The sequence below is a fragment of the Lutra lutra genome, chromosome 1 (genome assembly GCF_902655055.1).
Source record: "Lutra lutra chromosome 1, mLutLut1.2, whole genome shotgun sequence".
Taxonomy (NCBI): Eukaryota; Metazoa; Chordata; class Mammalia; order Carnivora; family Mustelidae; genus Lutra; species Lutra lutra.
In genome coordinates, this window is record NC_062278.1 from 147,909,485 (window position 1) to 147,928,576 (window position 19,092).

Below are 19,092 nucleotides of genomic sequence, written 5' to 3' on the forward strand. Positions count from 1 at the left end.
TACCTAGCCTGTGACTGATTATTTCTGTTTCTGGTGCATGGCGCCTTTTGGAGTCTCCAAACCCAGCCAATTGCTGCAGTGCACTCCCATGCCACTCCTCCCGGAGGAGGAAGGAGGAGTCTCCCTGGATCTGCCACTTGTGGGGTCTCTGCTCAAAGAGCAGTGGTCGGACTGTGCCATGGATCACAGTTTAAGATAACCCTGAACAGAGAGCCCCTTCCTTAGCTCTGGTTCTGCAGCCAGCTTTCCTGCTCTGATACCTGAGAGCCCTGCCACACTCAGGCACCCCCAGTCTTTGTGTGACCCCATGGGTCCTGAGACCACACTGTCCCAGTGAGGATTCCACGCCCTGCTTAGCCAATGGAGAGACATCCCTCAGCAGAGGAGACTTCTGAAAGTTCTAATTTTGTGCTCCACTGCTCTACTGCTTGCTGGGAGCTGGGCCCTCCCCTGTGATCTGTCTTCCTGTATGTTGTCTCAGATTCACTTCTCTGCATGCCCTACCTTCCAGAAAGTGGTTGCTTTTCTGTTCCTAGAATTGCTGGTCTTCTTCTCTTCGATTTCCTGTTGAGTCTTTAGGTGTTCAGAATGGTTGATAACTATCTAGCTGAAGTCCTGGGACCTGATGATATTTAGGTCTCCTACTCCTCCACTATCTTGTTCCTCTAACATCAGTTTTTTTTTTTTTTTTAAGTTTTGAAAATTAACTTTAGACATAGACTTCTTTGTATTTTTCAGCAGTTTGTGCTCCTCATTTTTGTAGCAAATTCACCAAAGAAAGAAGATTCTGGTTAAATAATATATTACCTTACTGATCAAATTAGCCCAAATCAGATCACCATACCCAATCTCCAAAGCAATCTCCAGATAAATAAGAGAATTACAATTTTGTATTTAATGATATTGCAGTATCTTTCTTGACATGTTAAGGCCAATCAGTTGAGAGCCTTCGTGGTTATTCCAAGAGTTATGAATGCAAGTGTGACCGCAAACACCCCTTCCACTGGTAGGAGAGAGATGTGGTACTAACAAGTGCTTTTGTGTTTTCACAGGTTATGGTTTCGTAGATTTTGACAGTCCTGCAGCTGCACAGAAAGCAGTAGCATCTCTCAAGGCAAATGGCGTGCAGGCACAGATGGCCAAGGTAAGACTGGGGTTCAGATGTTTTTTCTTTTGTGATCTTCTATTTCTCCATTATTGTGAGCAGAATCAGAATTGGAGATCGCAATGATTTGGATTATATTTACTTGGTAGGGAAAACAAGAAACCTTCTAATAGCTTTGGCTTGGAAGAACCTGGCTGGTTTATTTCATTGTTTTCTGTGTATATTTCTGTGTATATTTATTAATAAGCTCTTTTGTTTTGGTGAACTCATTAGTGCTTTAAGGGCACTTCTGAAGTGCTCTGTTATGCCTGAAAAGAGTGTGTGTGTATGTGTGTCTAGGGCTTTCACAAGTAAACTGTTTGGAAGTAGTCTGATTCTCAGCAAGTTGTCATTGGTAAACTGTGCTCCAAAACTGTTCACTCTCATGTTGGGGAGAGATGAAGGCTGAATAATGAAGTTGTATGATTTATGCAGGAAAATGAGTTTAACCAAAACATACATTGTCTGTATTGCTAGAATTTCACTTTGGCCTTTACAAATAGTTTTACTAGGTGATAATCTCCTTGATATTAATAACTTCCAATACTCATTTGTTGTTATGTAGTACAAGTAGTTCAGAGCTTTCTATCTGAAGTCATAATGCATTTTTATATTCAAGAAAATAAATCAGAGCATTTTAAATAGTTTTGAATTTTGACTGTAGTGGCAGTTACAAGAATCTACACATGTGATAAAATGGTGTGGAACTATACATGCATATCAGTATCAACTTCCTGGTTTTGATATTTTACTATAATTATGTAAGATCCAAACTTTGAGGAAACTGGGTGAAGGGTACATGTGATCTCTTTATGCTAGCTTTGCAACTTGATATAAATGTATGATTAGTTTCAAATAAAAAGTCTAAGAAAAACGTTTATGGCATATAGGTGCTTGATACATTTCTGCTTTAAGTTAATGGTCATTTTGGATTTGATCACATGCAAATATATTTTTAAATAATTTTCTGATTACTCTTACTAAATTTGTTTGTCTCTGGATTCTCAAAAGTTAGGTAGAAGAGCCAACAGATCTTGAAATTCAGACTTAATGCATTTGGGCCATCTTCATGTATACTCTTACCCTTAACTATTCCCCTAAGAACTGAGTGATATAGCAACCAAGTCATCAAACCTTCAGTCATTTGAATTTTGTTATGGTTGCAAACATTCCCTGACAATATTTTCCAATTTCAACCTGAGATAGCCAGAGGTGGGATGTTTGGTTTTCTTCATCTTCTGTGTCTTTTAGCAAACTGATACCACTCATATCTATTAATCTTTGGTTGTGGGTCACTTCCCACAAAGATTACTTCGGTGAACTCATTGCCCTTTATGATACGTTGGTTGTTTTCAAGGCTATATATATATTAGAATCTGAATTCTTTCAGCTATGTAATGCATTCCTCATCAAGACTGTGCCTGGAAGCTTTGAATTTGGTAATGAACTAAGAGTGATGAAGTTAATATTTATAATTAATAAGGAAATTATCTACATGTCTTGGTTTAAAGGTCACTTGGCAAGAGTCAAGTTACCTGGCAACTTAAGCAGGCATTAGGTCTAGGAAACAAATGGTAAAATATAGTTGCTCAGTATATGCAAAATAAAAAATTTGAAATTGGATTGAAAGACAACTGACAGGAAAATCATAATAAAAATGCTTATAAAAGTTATTATTAGAATATCTTTGATTTATTTTATTGATGGACTAACGAGTTTTGGAAATTGCTAGGTTGTGGTAGTTTGGAAATCATGAATACAGGGTATGCAATCTTGACCGTTTCAAATGTTCTGAGAAAAAAATAATATATGTGTAGTTTTACTTGTTGGGTTAAAATCACTATCATCTTGCACAACAGGCAAAGAAAGTTGGCATTGATTTTAAAACTACTGAGGAGTGATTATGACTTTTTTCTCTGTGTCTGAGCATTCTGGTACACAAGGAATCACTGTCCATCTCACTCTCTCATACATGCACATACACACACACACACTCACACACATAACATGTACACCAATCACTGACCTCTCACCTAAATAGGAGGCTATCAAAGGAAATATATTTAAAGAGCTTCTAAAAACTGTTTTTCATTATAGACAGCATTTTTATCCTTAGCCCACGCCCAACATACACTGCACAATGTACAATGTGAGGAGATTCTAACCAAAATGTTTGCAGGCACTTACTTTATTTCTGGAGTTGCTGAAAGATTTCTACTTTATCAGTTATGCTGTCTGTGGAGTAAATTCTTCTTCTTTTTCTTCTCACAGACTTTGAATTGAAAGCCCAGAGCTTTAGACACACATCTGCGTACTAGAAAACTTTCAGCAGTAAATAGCTCTGTAATTTAACTACCCAGAAGCAAATAAATAGCGTCCCTTTGACAATGAAATGGGACAAGCTTGACCACCTGTATTAGCAGATTTCTCACTGAGCTATTGGATTTCATGGCCTTCCCCCCCGCTCTGGCCTGGTAATAACTATAATTTATTATCATATAAACCTGCAGTCTGCAGGGTGTGTGAAACTTGCACTATATTTTTTGTCATTTAAGTATCTACTGAATCACCTCCTGCATCCTTGTTCTTATCAATATCCTACGATGTAGGTTGTGGTGCTACATTTTAAAGACTCCAGGATTTTAAAGCAAAAATGCGACAAATAATCTGGGTTCCCAATAGCAACCTGGAATGAACATGAAGCTCTCCAAGGGAATCACTCTAGCGAACTTATTCCAATGTGTGCATATGAAAAATTCAACTGATTTGTCAACTAAGAAGAATCAAACAATAAATCATCCAGTAAGTGGTAATTGATTAATAATGTATAACCATTAATACAGACTAACATTTTCTGTATACTTGCTGTTCTGTCAAAAAGAGTTTTTAGGGATCAAAGGAAATGTTTCTTTGAGGAGAGCAGATTTAGAATATTTTAGTAATGCATAGTGGTTAAGAGTGTAGGTTTGGAGAGAGAGAAACTTGGCCTTGAATTTTGGCTCTGATACCACCTGGATGTGTGGCCTTGGCTAAGTTACTTAAATATCTCTTAAACTCTCTAATAATAATACTCAGGTTATGGGACTAACGATGTCTGTCAGAATTAAATTTAAAAAAATACATAAAGAATTTAGGATAGTGCTTAGTTATACCAAGAAGTCAATAAATGTTAACTATTCAATGAATGTTGTTACTCATTAAATTCAAAGTTGTTACTGAAACTTCTATAAATTCTAACACTTGCTTTAAGTGGTGTGTCATTACAAAACAGTCTCTTGAGAAATATAATAAATAATATCAATAAACATTTTTATTACATGCTAAGCGTCAGGCACTGTGCTAGGTGTTGGAGAATCAAGTTGAATAAAACCTCTCTTATTCTGAATCTTTATGTTTGGTCTATCTCCTGGGATTGCTACTGGATTGCTCTGGATTAAGAATATTGGCTGTTATGGTTCTTGCCAACCTCAAAGTATTGAGAAGAAAATCATTTGGCTGAGGAATGAGTCTCAGTAAGCATAAAAAGAAAAGAGCTGAAGAGAAACCAGCTAAGAATCACTTTACCTTGTAGGGGTTTATTTTCTTATCAATAAGAAGGTCATAGATAGGCAGCGAAGGGCAAATGCTTTGGTACACCCTCAAGGATCAAGGCTTCTCTGCCATTCATTATGGGTGGCTTTCATCTGTACCTTTATGTTGTTTCTAAGGCCTATATAGGATATCCCCATCTTAGCCAGGAAAAACAAAAGGACAAAGGAATCTGAAGCTGAAGCTGAAGCTGATGGATCGTTCTGGCTGATTCTGTCCTTTTAAAAGGCATTCCAGAGAGGTGCCGGGGTGGCTCAGCTGGTTAGGCACCTGCCTTCTGCTCAGGTCATGATCTCAGGGTCCTGGGATTGAGCCCCGCATAGGGCTCTCTGCACAGTGGGGAGTCTGCTTCTCCCTCTTTCTCTACTGTTCCACCTGCTTGTGCTCTCTTGTTCTTTCTGTTAAATAAGTAAATAAACTCTTGAAAAATAATAATAATAATAATAATAATAAAATAAAAGCTTTCCCAGAATATTAACGTAGACCCAACTATTTATACCATAATGGCCCAAATTGAGTCATATGGTTGCCCCCTTAGCTGCAAAAGAGTCTGGGATTATGCATAATTTAGCTTCCTCACCTCTAGTAGAGAAAATTAAGAATAGTTCATCTTTTTGGCTGTCCAACATCCATTACACCATTCTTTCCATTTATACATTTTGGGTGGCATGCGTTTATTCCTTCCCTAAAAGAGCCTACCTCAGAGCCTTATCCTATAATCACATCTGGTGATGTCATCATCCCTAACAGGCTCAGACATGGTTGCTCCACATGGCTTAACACTCATTAGCTTAAAAGATGAGTTATCTGCCCCAACTCCCACAGTAAAGAACAGCAGAGAAAAAGATAAGATACATGAAACTAAAGGAAAACCACCATTCAGGGACAGAGAGAATGGGAAATAAGCCGAAGTAACCAGTTGCTAGCACACACCAAATCCTGGGGGCAGGAATAGAATTCTAGCTTTGTCCGTGCAGTACTCTCACTGGTTGCCAGTCATATAATCCCTGCCTGCCGTATAGAGAGGGCTTTCTTGCCCATTTTTTCCCCATGGCCACACTGAGGCCTCACTGAAAGGCTATATAGCTTTAGAAACTGAGTTTTCCTGAACGGAAATTTGGAGGCTCTGGAATGGCTCTACATATATTGTGTTAGCAATTATTACCAGCCAAGCCCTGAGCTATTTCAAGTTTAGCAGGCCTCTTTCTTACTTTCTGTCTGTCAATTCCAAACACAAGTAAACAGAGTACATCTCTTTCTAGATGAAAAGTCCACAGGGAAGGAGCCACTGCCTCCTCAGGGCCTTTACAAAAAGCTTCTTCAGGTCTACTATTAAGGATGCTATTCCAATCACCAAAGGTGATTCACCTCACTGTGGGATATGTAGAATAAATTGAAGTTAAGCAATTGCAAAAGAGACCAAGTGTCTAACAGAATGTCAAGCACATCAGGGATAGTACAAAAATCCCATGTCATGGCAGAGAACCATATTGGGACCAGAGGAAAGGAATTCTCTTCCATAAATCAATAACCTGAATAGCAGTTCTCTTCCAGGAAAAAATAAAATAAAATAAAATGAGTGGTTTTTTTTCCACACAAGATCAGGTGTGGCTGGGTGGCTCAGTGGGTTAAAGCCTCTGCCTTCGGCTCAGGTCATGATCCCAGGGTCCTGGGATCGAGACCCACATCGGGTTTTCTGCTCAGCAAGGAGCCTGCTTCCCCCCACTCCCACTCTCTCTGCCTACTGTGATCTCTGTCTGTCAAATAAATAAATAAATAAATAAATAAATAAAATATTTTAAAAAATACATTACCCCAAGGAAATGGGTGGCTCAGTCAGTTACGAGTCTGCCTTTGGCTCAAGTCATGATCCCAGGGTCTTGGGATCAAGTCCCTCATCAGGCTCCCTGCTCAGCAGGAAGTCTGCTTCTTTCTCTGCCTGCTGTTCCCCCTGCTTGTGCTCACTTCCTCTCTGTTTCTCTCAGTCTAATAAATAAAATCTTTAAAAAAAGAAAACAAAACCAGAAACTTAAAAAAAAAATTACCCCAGTGGTTAGTACATAACCTTAATAGTTATAGTCTAGTAGAAGAATTTTAGTTAATGAATGATGACCTACTTTGTAGAATATTCTAGAAAAAAAATTAAATTTAACCACTAGCCTTATGATGTGTTTTGTTATCAACCAAAGCAACTCTTCTGAATGCATAGACACATGCTGGACTTCATCAGCCAGACTCCTGTCATCTAAGGCCCTATTAATAGTCTCTGCTTTTATCATCCCTAGGTTTATGAGAGCAAGTTATTTGATGTCCATGGGTCACTATAGTGGGGTTGGGTCTTGTTTGTTCAGCCAAACAAGGAAGCTTCTCAGAGGCTCTTGTGTAGGAAGGAGAGAAGCATCATTCAAAGGCAAATTCAGTAGGCAATAGGGGTAATCATGCCTCCCGAGACTGGGTGGGAAATTCAATCAATACTTAATATAATGATGGAAAAATTCTGTCTGGGGATGCTAATATCCTAAAAATAATGTCCAGGTGTTTTTTTTGTTTGTTTGTTTGTTTTGTTTTGTTTTGTTTTGTTTTCAACAAAATCAAAGGATGAGAGAAGCCTATATACTATCATTTGTCTATATCCCAAAGTGTGTCTCAGAGGGAATAAGAGATACAGCCTAACATTTAGGTAGAAATCTCTTTCATTCTCTTAGTTTTTCAACACATTTATGTTGAACGCTTTCTATGTACAAGATTGCTCTACATGCTAAAGATATAGCATTGAACCAGTTTTATGAAGATTACATTCTTCTGGTGGAAGGCAGAAAATAAACAAAGAAATACAATGTATTAGTAAGAAGTGGCTCTAAGACAATTGAAAGAGGTTATGGATACTAAATATATAGGAGATGAGGATGGTGGTTGAAGGTTGGGCTGAGATGCATTTTAGATAGAGTGGTCAGGGAGAGTCTCTCTGATGAGGTAATATTTGAACAGAGATCAAAAAGAAATGAGGAGAGCAAATTACAGTATAATATCATAATAAGAGATTGTTATGAAAAATTTTTCTATAATAATTCAAAATAGAGCAGGCTTTTCAGCGAGCCAACATGTCTGTGCTTTGTTATCATCTCTATCCCACACCTTCTTAATAATGGAAGAGATGAATACACCACAATCACTTCCTCCTTTTTTTTTTGTGGGAGTTCTCTGGTTTCAATCTATCATAACGGTGCATTTCTCGGAATATAAGTTTTCATATGAACCAAATTCTAATTTAGTCAGTAAATACTTTCTTCCAGTACTTAACTTCTTCAAATTGTGTTGTTCTGTTGTACTGGTGGATGTAAAGAGATCATATTTACATCATGTAAAGAGATGATCTCCTTATATCCATGACAAGATACCCTATACCACTGTCATGAAATGTTCTTTAAATAACTGTAATTCTAAAGAGTGGCAGTCCAATGTTGGTTTTAGCACAGTTCATTACTTTTGGATGACTGATGCCATGTAATGAAAACCTTGCTCTCTGTCATTTCCTAAAATGAATCTTTGTGTCACATGCTCTTGTGAAAGACATTTCCAACAGAAGAACATCTCTCACAAACACCACATATTATTTTTCCTCATGATGGAGATTTTTGAAGTTGTCAGTAAAAGAAAAACTAGTGGTTGGTCTTTCACAGGTCTGTAAAATATTTGTGAGCGTCTGTTTGGTTGGCTATGGCAACTTACCTCATTTTTTTCCCCTTTTTTTAAATCCTAATGTTGGATGCAGTGATACAAAACCCAATATTTAAATTGTCAGGTTGATCTCAATCCTATTTGTTAATTATTTGAAGTTTTTGAAGCAGAATCCTCTGAAGTTAAATATTTGTATTAGCTTCTACAAAATGATTTACATAATCAGGTTGTGGGTGCTACCCTGTGCTTTTGCAAGGATTCCACTACATTCTCTTTGGTGAAATGGTGGGTATGTGCTCTAATTGAATTTCCTGCCTTCCTAACATTTGACAAAAACACAAATCAATGAAAAAATTTGCCTTAAATTGTGTTGTAAATCGAGGTCTCTATCAGGTGTTCAGATACTTTTTTACTGCAGGATGTCTGTGGACTATAAGTTCTCTTCAATTTGCAAGAAATATCAACTCTTTCATCCTACCTCTCTGAACAGAATGTGACCACAGGGTGATCTCAATCAATGGCTCATTTCTTGATATACTGTTAAGAAGTAATACTGAACGGTCTCCATTCTTGGCTTTAATCATTTGTTCTTAAAATTGGAAGGAAAAGATCCTGTCTCTGGTCCCCATTGTGGAGGACTGAAGGGACCTAATTAAAAGCATTACTTTGTCCCATGTAGATTCTGATTCCATTGAGAAAATTAAAGAACATCAAATTGAAACAACAAAACAAAACAAAACTATTGATTCAATTACTGGTAGTCCTGTATTAGGAAATGTGGCTTAGGTTTATGAGGAAGTGAGTCTTTAAATATTGAACGCCAAATTTAGTTTAGCCATCCAGTCATAGCGAGTGCCAGAGAAGTATGGGCCTCCTGTAAAAGGGATGAAGGTGTGTTGTATCACTAGACCTAGAAGAAGATAGTGAATGTGTTGTCTGCTGGATCTCAAGGAGAAGGGAGGGAGCAAATGAGTCACCCTTACTAAGTTCTTGCTCTCAAACTCACCAGTCAGGTAAATCATTACTCCTCCCATCTGGGACTATTACATAAGTGAACAAATAAGAAAAGAAATAAAAAAAGAAAATAATCATACCATTATCCTTCCCTATGAAAATACTGTGAGAGGGGATGGAAGCTTCTCTGGCTAGCTGACTCTAAATCCTTTTTGTATCTTGTTTCAAAGTGTGCCTTAAAGAAAAACTGAATGAATTATAACATTAGAATTATATGTTATATATTTATTCTTAGTAGTTTAACATCCTAGCACGGAGAAATCTGCTGAGTACTGAGGCATGTGATCTACCTTGTTTCTACATTTACTACTGGTATGCTGTGGAAATTTTGTCAAGTGTCTTAAAAGAGGCAAGGAAACAGACAACAGGATGTACGGGGCAAAGGAAATTACATTTATTTTTCTTTTAGTTGAAGTATAGTTGACATAAAATGCTATACTAGTTTCAGGTATACAGTACAGTGATTGAGCAACTCTCTTTCTCTTTCTCTCTCTCTCTTTTTTTTTTTTTTTTTTGGACAACTCTTTATGTTATGCTCCCCTCACCACATGTGTAGCTATCCTCTATCACCATATGACATTATTACAATCACCATATGACATTATTACAATACCATTGACTGTATTCTCTACACTGTCCCTTTCATCCCCATGGCTTATTCTTTCCATAACTGGAAACCTTTACCTCCCACTGCCCTTCACCCGTTTTGCCCATCCCTCTAGCCCTCTCCCCTCTGGCAATCATCAGTTTGTTCTCTGTTTTCTTGGGCCTACTGTTTTGTGTGTTTGTCTGATTTTATCTATAAGTGAAATCATATAGTATTTGTCTTTCCTTGCCCAATTTATTGCACTTAGAATAGTACACTCTACCTGCTTTATGCTAGTAAACAAGTGTTTATAGTTATTATATCACTTAATCCTTGCTAGGATCCTACAAGGTAGATATTATTATCCCCATTTTACAATTGAAGAAACAAGGGATGACCTAGTTTCACAATGGTAGTCAATGGCGATGCTAGCTTTGAACCCAAGCCAATTGGGTTCCATAGCCTTGTTCTATGCAAGAAAAGTGTAAAACTACAAATGCTTCTCTTTAGTCTCTACTGGTGATTGGATATTTGATTTCCTTTTTGTACCCAGCTTTATTGAGATATAATTGACATAGAGCATTGTGTCAGTTTAAGGTATACAATATGATGGTTTGATATACTTAATATATTGCAAAATGATTATCACAGTAGGATTAGTTAACACCATGATCACCTCACATAATTACCACTTCTTCTTCTTTTTTTTTTTTTTTGTAGTGAGAACATTTAAGATCTACCTTCTGAGAAATTTTCGTGTATATAATGCAATATTATATTAAGTATAGTCACCATGTTCTACATTAGATTCCCAGAACTTACTCATCTTATATAACTGGTATTTTGTATCCTTGACCAACATTTCATTTTCCTTTGCCTCCAGCCCCTAACAACCATTATACTGTATTTCTGTGAATTCAGCTTTTTAATATTCCACATATAAATGATATCACAGTGTTTGTCTTTCTCCATATGACTTATTTTACCTAGCAAAATGTCCTCAAGTTCTATCCATGTTGTCACAAATGGCAGGATTTCCTTTCTCTCACAGCTGAAGAACATTCCATTGTATATGTAAACCATATCTTCTTTATCCATTCATTCATACATGGACATTTAGGTTGTTTTTATACCTTGGGTATTGTGACTAATGCTGCAATTAACATGGAGGGAGATATCTTTTTGCCATTCTGTCTTCATTTCCTTTGGATGTATATCCAGAAATGGGATTTCAGGATCATAGTCCTATTTTCTTAATATTTTGAGGAACTTCCATGCTGCTTTCCATAGTGGATACACCAATTTACATTCCCACCAACAGTACACAAGAACTCTCTTTTCTCCATATCCTGACCAGCACTTGTTATCTCTTGTCTTTTTCATGATAGCCATTTTAACATGGGAGGTAGTATTTCAAGGAGGTTTTTTGATTTACATTTTCCTAATAATTAGTGATGTCAAGTATCTTTTCAGGTACCTGTTGGCCATTTTAATGTTCTCATTGGAAAAACATGTTTATTCAGTTCTTATACCTATTTTTTAATTTTTTAAAACTTTCTTTTACTATCGAATTATAGGAGGTGCTTATATATTTTAGATATTAACCCCTTTGTAGATCGATGACATTTGCAACCCATCTATCCCATTCTATTGATTGTCTTTTCATTTTGTTGTTTCTTTTGTGATGTTGAACCTATTTCAGTTTGATGCAGTCCCGCCTATTTCTTTTTGCTTTTGCTCCTAGTGCTTTTGGTGTCATATTAAAAAAATTGTTGCCAAGACCAGAGCCAAGGAGATTTTCCTTATATTTTCTTCTAAGAGTTTTATGGTTTCTAGATTTATGTTTAAGTCTTTAATCCATTTCAAGTTAAATTTTGTGAGTCATTTAATATAGGAGTCCAATATCATTCTTCTGGATGTAATTACCTAATATTCCCAACACCATTCATTGAAGAGATGATATTTTCTTCAATGAGTATTTTTGGCTCCTTGTTAAAGATTATCAGACTGTAAATTCTAGGGTTTATTTGTGGGCTCTAGATTCTATTTCACTGGTTTGTGCATGTATTTTGATGCCATTACTATACTATTTGATTACCATAGCTTTGTAATATGGTTAAAATCAAAAAATGTGATTTTTACAGATTTTTCTTTCTCAGGAGATTTTTTTGGCTATTACTTAATAGTCAAAATAATCTCCTGAGAAAGAAAAACAAATCTTATCTGGTTCCATATGATTCTTGGGTTGTTTTTTTTTTTTTCTATTTTGCAAAAATTGCCATTGAAATCTTGATGGGGATTGCATTGAATTTATTTATGGCTTTGGGTAGTATGGATATTTTAGCAACATTAATTATGTCAGTTTGTGAACATGGGAAACCTTTTATTTATTTGTGTTTTCTTCAGTTTTTTCATCAAAGTTGTAGATTTTAGTGTCCATAGATCTTTCATCTTCCAGGTTAAATTTATTACTAAGTATTTTATTCATTTTGATGCTATTCTGAATGAGATTGTTTCCCTTATTTATTTTTCAGGAAATTCATTGTTAGTGTATAGAAAAGCTAATTTCTATATGTTGATTTTGTATCCTACAACTTTATTGAAATTGTTTATTAGTTTAAATAGTTTTTTAGTGGAATATTTAGGATTGACTGTATATAAGACCATTTTGTCTGTAAACAGAGATGGTTTTACTTATTTCTTTTCCACTTTCTGTGACTTTTATATATATATATATATATATATATATATATATATATATATTAGTGTTCAATCTTGTCAGGTTGGTTGTTTCTAGGAATTTATCTACTTATTCCAGGTTATCCAGTTTATTGACATATAATTGTTCACAGTAGTATCTTATGATCTTTTGTGTTTCTGTGGTATCAAGTATGATATGCCTTCTTTCATTTCTGATTTTAGTTATTTGGGTCTTCTCTTTTTTTCTTAGTCTAGCTAAAGGTTTGTCAAGTTTGTTTATATTTTCAAAAAAGTTAGCTCATAGTATTGTTGATATTTTCTATTGTACTTCTGGTTTCTTTTTCATCTATCTGCTCTGTTCTTTTTATTTCCTTACTTGTATTGTCTCTGGGCTAATTTTATTCTACCTTTTTTAGTTCCCTGAGTTGTAAAGTTAGGTTTTTTAAAGTTAAAGTTTTTTTTTCCCTAACACATTCATTTATCAGTATAAACTTGTCTCTTAGAACTGCTTTTGCTGCATCCAGTAAGTTTTGGTATGCTTTTTAATTTTCACACATTTGTGAATTTTCCTGTTTTCCTCCTGTTACTGATTTTTATTTTCATAATATTGTGGTTGGAAAAGGTACTTAGCATGATTTTAGTCTTCTTAAATGTGCTTCTATGTATTTTGTGACCTGTCATATGATCTATCCTGGAGAATGTTCTGTGAGTGCTTGAGAACAATTATATATACTGCTGCTGTTGGATAGAATATTCTGTATATGTCTGTTAGGTCCATTTGACCTAAGGTATAGTTTAAATCCAAAGTTTCTGTATTGATTTTCTGTCCAGATGATCTATCCATTGTTGAAAGTAAGACAGTGAAATACTCTACTATTACTGTATTGTATGTATTCTCCTTTCAGATCTGTTAGTATTTGCTTAATATAGTTAAGTGTTCTAACTCAACTAAATATCTATTCATATTTGTTATATCTTCGTGATGAATTGATGCCTTTAGCATTATACAGTGACCTTATTTGTCTCTTGTTATCATTTTGATTTAAACTTTATTTTGTCTTATATAAGTATAGCTCTCCCTGCTCACTTTTTATTTCCACTTGCAATGAATATCTTTTTTCATCATCTCATTTTGAGCTTCTGTGTGTCCTTAAAACGAAAATGAATCTCTTATAGGCAGCAAATAGCTGGACCTTGATTTTAATCCAGTCAGCCATGCTAAGCCTTTTGTTTAGAGAATTTAATCCATTTACATTTAGAGCAATCATTGATAGTTAAAGACCTTCTGAAGTCATCTTAAATGTTTCCTGGCTGTTGTGTGGTTCCCATGTTCCTTCCTTCCTTTCTTGCTGCCTTTCTTTGTGAGTTGATGATTGTCTTTAGTGGTACACTTTAATTCCCTTCTCTTTATATTTTGTGTTTCTACTATAGGTCTTTGTTTTATGGTTATCATGAAGCTTACATAAAACATCTTAGAGATAAGATATTTATTTTATGCTGATAACAACTTAACTTTGACTACATACAAAAACTCTTTACTTCCCTCCTTTTATGTTTTTGATGTCACAATTTACCTCTTTTAATACTAACTTCACTAAAAAGTTATTATATTTGTGTTATGACTATTTTAAATTATTTTGTTCTTTAATCTTTATACTAGAGTTAAGTGGTTAACACATCACCATATTAAAATATTAGAGTATTCTGAATTTGACTGTATACTTCCCTTTATCAGTGTCTTCTATATTTTCATATGCTTTTATGTTACTAATTAGTGTCCTTTCATTTCATCTTGAATAACTTATTTTAGCATTCTTTTAAGTCAGGTTTAGTGGTGATGAACTGGCTTAGCCTTATGGTGTCTGGGAATGATTTTATATCTTCCTAATTTCTGAAAGAAAATTTTATCAGAAGAAGTATTCTTGGTTAACCTGTTTTCCTTTCTTTGTTTTTGTTTTTTGTTCCTGCTCCCCTTGCCCCATCACCAGCACTTTAAATATATTGTCTCACTTTCTCTGGGCCTGTAAGATTTCTGCTGAGAAATCCACTGATAATCTTGTGGAGATTCCTCTATAAGTCACAAGCTTCTTTTTTCTACCTGTTTTAAGATTCTCTTTATCTTTGATATTTGACAGTTTCATTATAAAGTGTTAGCGAAGATCACTTTATTTTTTTAAATTATTTACTTACTTGATAGAGAAAGCATGAGCAAGGGGAGGGGCAGAGGGAGAGAGAGAATATCAAGCACTCTGTACTGAGCATGGGGCTTGATGCTGGGCTTAATATCATGACCCTAAGATCATGACCTGAGCTGAAATCAAGAGTTGGACACTTAACTGATTGAGCCAACCAGGCCCCCCAGAGATCACTTTAAGTTACATTTATTTGGGGACCTATGAGCTTTGTGAACTTGCATATCCAAACCTCTCCTCAGATTTGGGAAGGTCTTGGTCAAAATTTCCTTAAATAAGCTCTCTGCCCCCATTCTTCCTCTCTCCTTCTTCTGGAACTCCAGTTTTACAGATTATTTATTTGATGGTCTCCTTATTGTTCATCCAAACTCCCTCACATTCATACATAAGTAGGCACATACATTAATTACTTAATTTATTTATCATTTTTGTTGTTGTTTTCTTTTGACTGGATAATTTCAAAGGTCCCATCTTCTACTTTATACATTCTTTCTTCTACTTAGTCTATCCGCTCTTGATGTTCTCTATTGCATTTTCCATTTCATTCCTTACATTTTTCATGTCCAGAATTTCTCTTTTGTGTTTAATGATTTCCTATCTCTTTGTTAAACTTCTCATTTTGTCCATGTATTGTTTTCTTAATTTTGTTGAATTGTCTTTCTGTGTTTTGTTTCAGCTCATTGAGCTTCTTTAAAACAACTCTTTTGAATTACCAGGTAAATTGCAGATCTTCATATCTTTGGGGTTGAATACTAGAAGACTATTGCAATCCTTTTGTGGTATCATGTTTCCTTTATTTTCATGTTCCTTAAATTTGAAGTAGTAGTCATCTCCTCTAGTCTTTACTGACTGACTTGAGGAAGGAAATACCTTTCATTAGCCCCACTAGGGATTCTGAAGCTTTCTTAGACTTTCCCCAAATATGCCTGCTCTATGCTTCTTGCTCCCTCTTGTGGTGGAATTCTTAAGCTTGTATGCCCTCTCTGGATCCTACAACTACACCAAATTAGGTGCTGACAACCTCTCTTTTCCTTTCTCAAAGGTGAAGGTAAAACTCAAGTTTGTGGTATCTTCCTGGCCCACAGATTTGGGTTGGCTTTCTGTGTGTGTTCACTAGCTGTCTATCTAAACTCACTCTCACCACCATCAGGAGCACACACAGTGTATGGGGTGTGTCTGTGTGAATGAGGTGCTCAGAGTGCTAGGGCATTGGAATTGTGGGATAGTTGAGGGGTTAACAGGTGAGGCATCCCCAGTACCTTGTGGCTTATTTCTTGTTTGAGTCCACAATGTAGTTTGTAGGACCTGTGTCCTTTTAATACCCTTTGAAAATCTGACCTGCCGCTCTCCCAGCCTCATCTCACACTCAAGTGATGCAGCCAAGACTTGATATTCTAACTGATATTCAAACTCTTTCTCATGCCTTCTCCAGTATATCCAAAACACACACACACACACACACACACACACACACACACACACACACACAACTTTATTTATTTATTGCTTCAGTGGTATGCTAGAAATTTTCCCCTGGCAAACTGGACTTCCACTAATATTCTCTCATCTATGGGTGATTATCTAAGACAGTGTTCTTCAGGGGCTACCAGTCCACAATGCGGAGGGTGGGGGGGGGGCTGGAGCTAGTTCACAAGCCACTGAAGTGTTCAAAGCTGGACCAAGGTCTGTATACATGGGTGTGTGACACTGTCTATGGCCCTTGGTATATGGTACTATATCCCACAGATCCCACAAAGGCACTTCTATCCATGGATGGATGCCAAATTATTGTTATGGAGGCTCTATGGGTGAGAGGCATCATATTGGGCCATGTTGTGATGTCCTCCCTGATTTCAAAAATGAAAATAGCAGATTGACAAAATCATTAATACAGTGGGTTCAGAATCTGTTAGAGTTCCTGCCTTACATAGTAGGAACTTAATAAATCTTTGTTGGATGAATGAATGAATGACCAGTATGGGTTATTGTAAGAATTCAACTCTGATAAAGCATTGTGATTGTGAACTAACTTTGGCTGAGGGATTTCTCTTTAACTCACTCCTGACCAGTTATCTGGGATGGCATAATCCCTCAGCCCACCAAAAATGGCTCAAGGTAATCATTCCACCTATTGATGGGAATGGTGCTTGTGGTGGCATTGGCAGTGGTAATGGGACAAGATGGACATCTTTGTTTCTTAAGGAGACATACATCAGGGATTTGAAAATGAAGATTAATAACTCCTACATTTTAGAAGCCTTAAATAAACTGGATATACATTGTATGTGCATATATATGTCCATATACATCCACAAAGTACATACATTTTTAAAAGATATTTATTTATCACAAGTAGCCATGATCTTTCAGTGCAATTACTCCATAAATACAGAAATGTTTCATAGCTCCACAACATGCATGCCTTTTGTTTGAAAGTGGAGCCTAAGGTTAAACAATAATAAAATTGAATGGTAGGCCTTTGTGATCTCTGGTTTTCTGTGCATCCTGTATTTATTACATTATTATTCGTATCACTTAGACACTTATGGGAACTATTCACAAATGTGTTATACTAGAGGGAAAAAAAAAGAACTTTGAGTGCTGTCAATAAGTTAAGCATCATATTCAGCTTGATTGTCTTTTCTTACCACCTCTTGGACACGTGTTTTACCCACTACCTGAATTATTCAACCACGCCATGAAACTCCGAGTCTCATGGCCAAATCACTGGGAGTTGACATCCCAACCTATGCAAGCAAATCTACCCTTTATCCATATTAAAAAAATAGTCCAAACAAAAAGAATATTGAACTTCAGAAAAATTGTCAAATTCTGAACAAATTTGGACTTCCTTTTCCCATTGAAATTCTTTTTTTTTTTTTTTTGATGTCTCTGAAAAAGTGACTTAGGCAATTTTGCACATTTCAATTAAGGAAATAAACTTTTAGATGAAGCTATCCTAAAGACTCATTTTCTTGTATTGGTGAATAACTTTTAGCCTTTTTTCTTGCAGTGATGAATATTTTGAACTTTTAGGATCTATTTGGGAATTATATTCGCATGTCAAACATAAACTGTCTTTCCTGGTGTTCACATTCACATTTAAGGTAATTGAACAGAACTTCTTGATAAGCCCAATGCAAAGTAAAATTTAGATTAAGTTATTTTCTCATTCAAAGGTAAATTGTGGTAGACATTGCTGAAATCATTATCACTCAAAAATTAATTTCCATTCCGTGAGGAGAATGGTATGTTGTTGTGGATACAAACAAACACATACATATCCCCCAGGATGTGGCTTCAAAAGCAACCCTAATCAGATATTTATATAGCAAATATTGCTACTTTTTAAGGATACAATATCAAGTAAAGAGTTTATTCTCTTAGAGAAGACTCTCGATTGGATATAACACACAAATATCTCTATGTATTCTAAACTCCCAGAAAATAAAGTACAGATTTACTAAAGTACTGATTGACTGATTGCAACCTCCTGGATGACTTTAAAGGGTTTGAGACTTCAGTGGGGGACGTCACTGTGGATGCGGTGGAAACAGCAAGAGAAGTAGAATTAGAAGTGAAACCTGAAGAGGGGACCGAATTGCCACAATCTCATGATAAAACTTCAAGGGATGAAGAGTTGTTTTTATGGATGAGCAAAGAAAGTGGTACCTTGAAATGACAACCAAAGATTTTGAAAAACACATAAAGTTCATTTATAAAGCAGTGACAGGGTTCAAGAGGATTACCTCTAATTTTGAAAGAGGTTCTACTGTGGGTGAAATGTTATCAAACAGCATCGCATGGTACAGAGAAACTGCTCATGAAAGGAGGAGTCAAATGAGGTGGCAGACTTTTTTTGTTTTATTTTAAGAAATTGCCACAGCCACCCTAACCTTTAGCAACCGTCTTCCTGATCATTCCTCAGACATCAACACGGAGGCAAGACCCTCCACCAGTGAAAAGATTACGACTCGCTGAAGGTTCAGATGATGGTTACTTTCTAAAAACATTTATTTGTTTGTTTGTTTGAGAAAGAGAGAGTGATTGGGGATGGGAGAGATGTGAGAGAGAATCCAGAAGCAGACTGCCTGCTGAGGGCAGAGTCAGACGTGGAGCTCAATTTCAGGGCCCAATCCCAGGACCCTGAGATGATGACTTCAGTGGAAATCCAGAGTTGGCTGCTTAAA

The 19,092-nt window shown here is 36.1% G+C and overlaps 1 protein-coding gene across 9 annotated transcripts in view; it reads left to right on the forward strand.

Moving 5' to 3' along the window:
• Nucleotides 1-19,092, forward strand: part of RBMS3 (RNA binding motif single stranded interacting protein 3) — a 1,359,637-nt gene that overhangs the window by 950,925 nt on the left and 389,620 nt on the right. For all 9 annotated transcript variants that reach the window (XM_047738838.1, XM_047738869.1, XM_047738849.1 and 6 more), the window contains one exon: nucleotides 1,053-1,144. In XM_047738838.1, coding sequence (XP_047594794.1) covers nucleotides 1,053-1,144 — 92 coding nt within the window. The remainder of the gene's footprint in view (nucleotides 1-1,052; nucleotides 1,145-19,092) is intronic.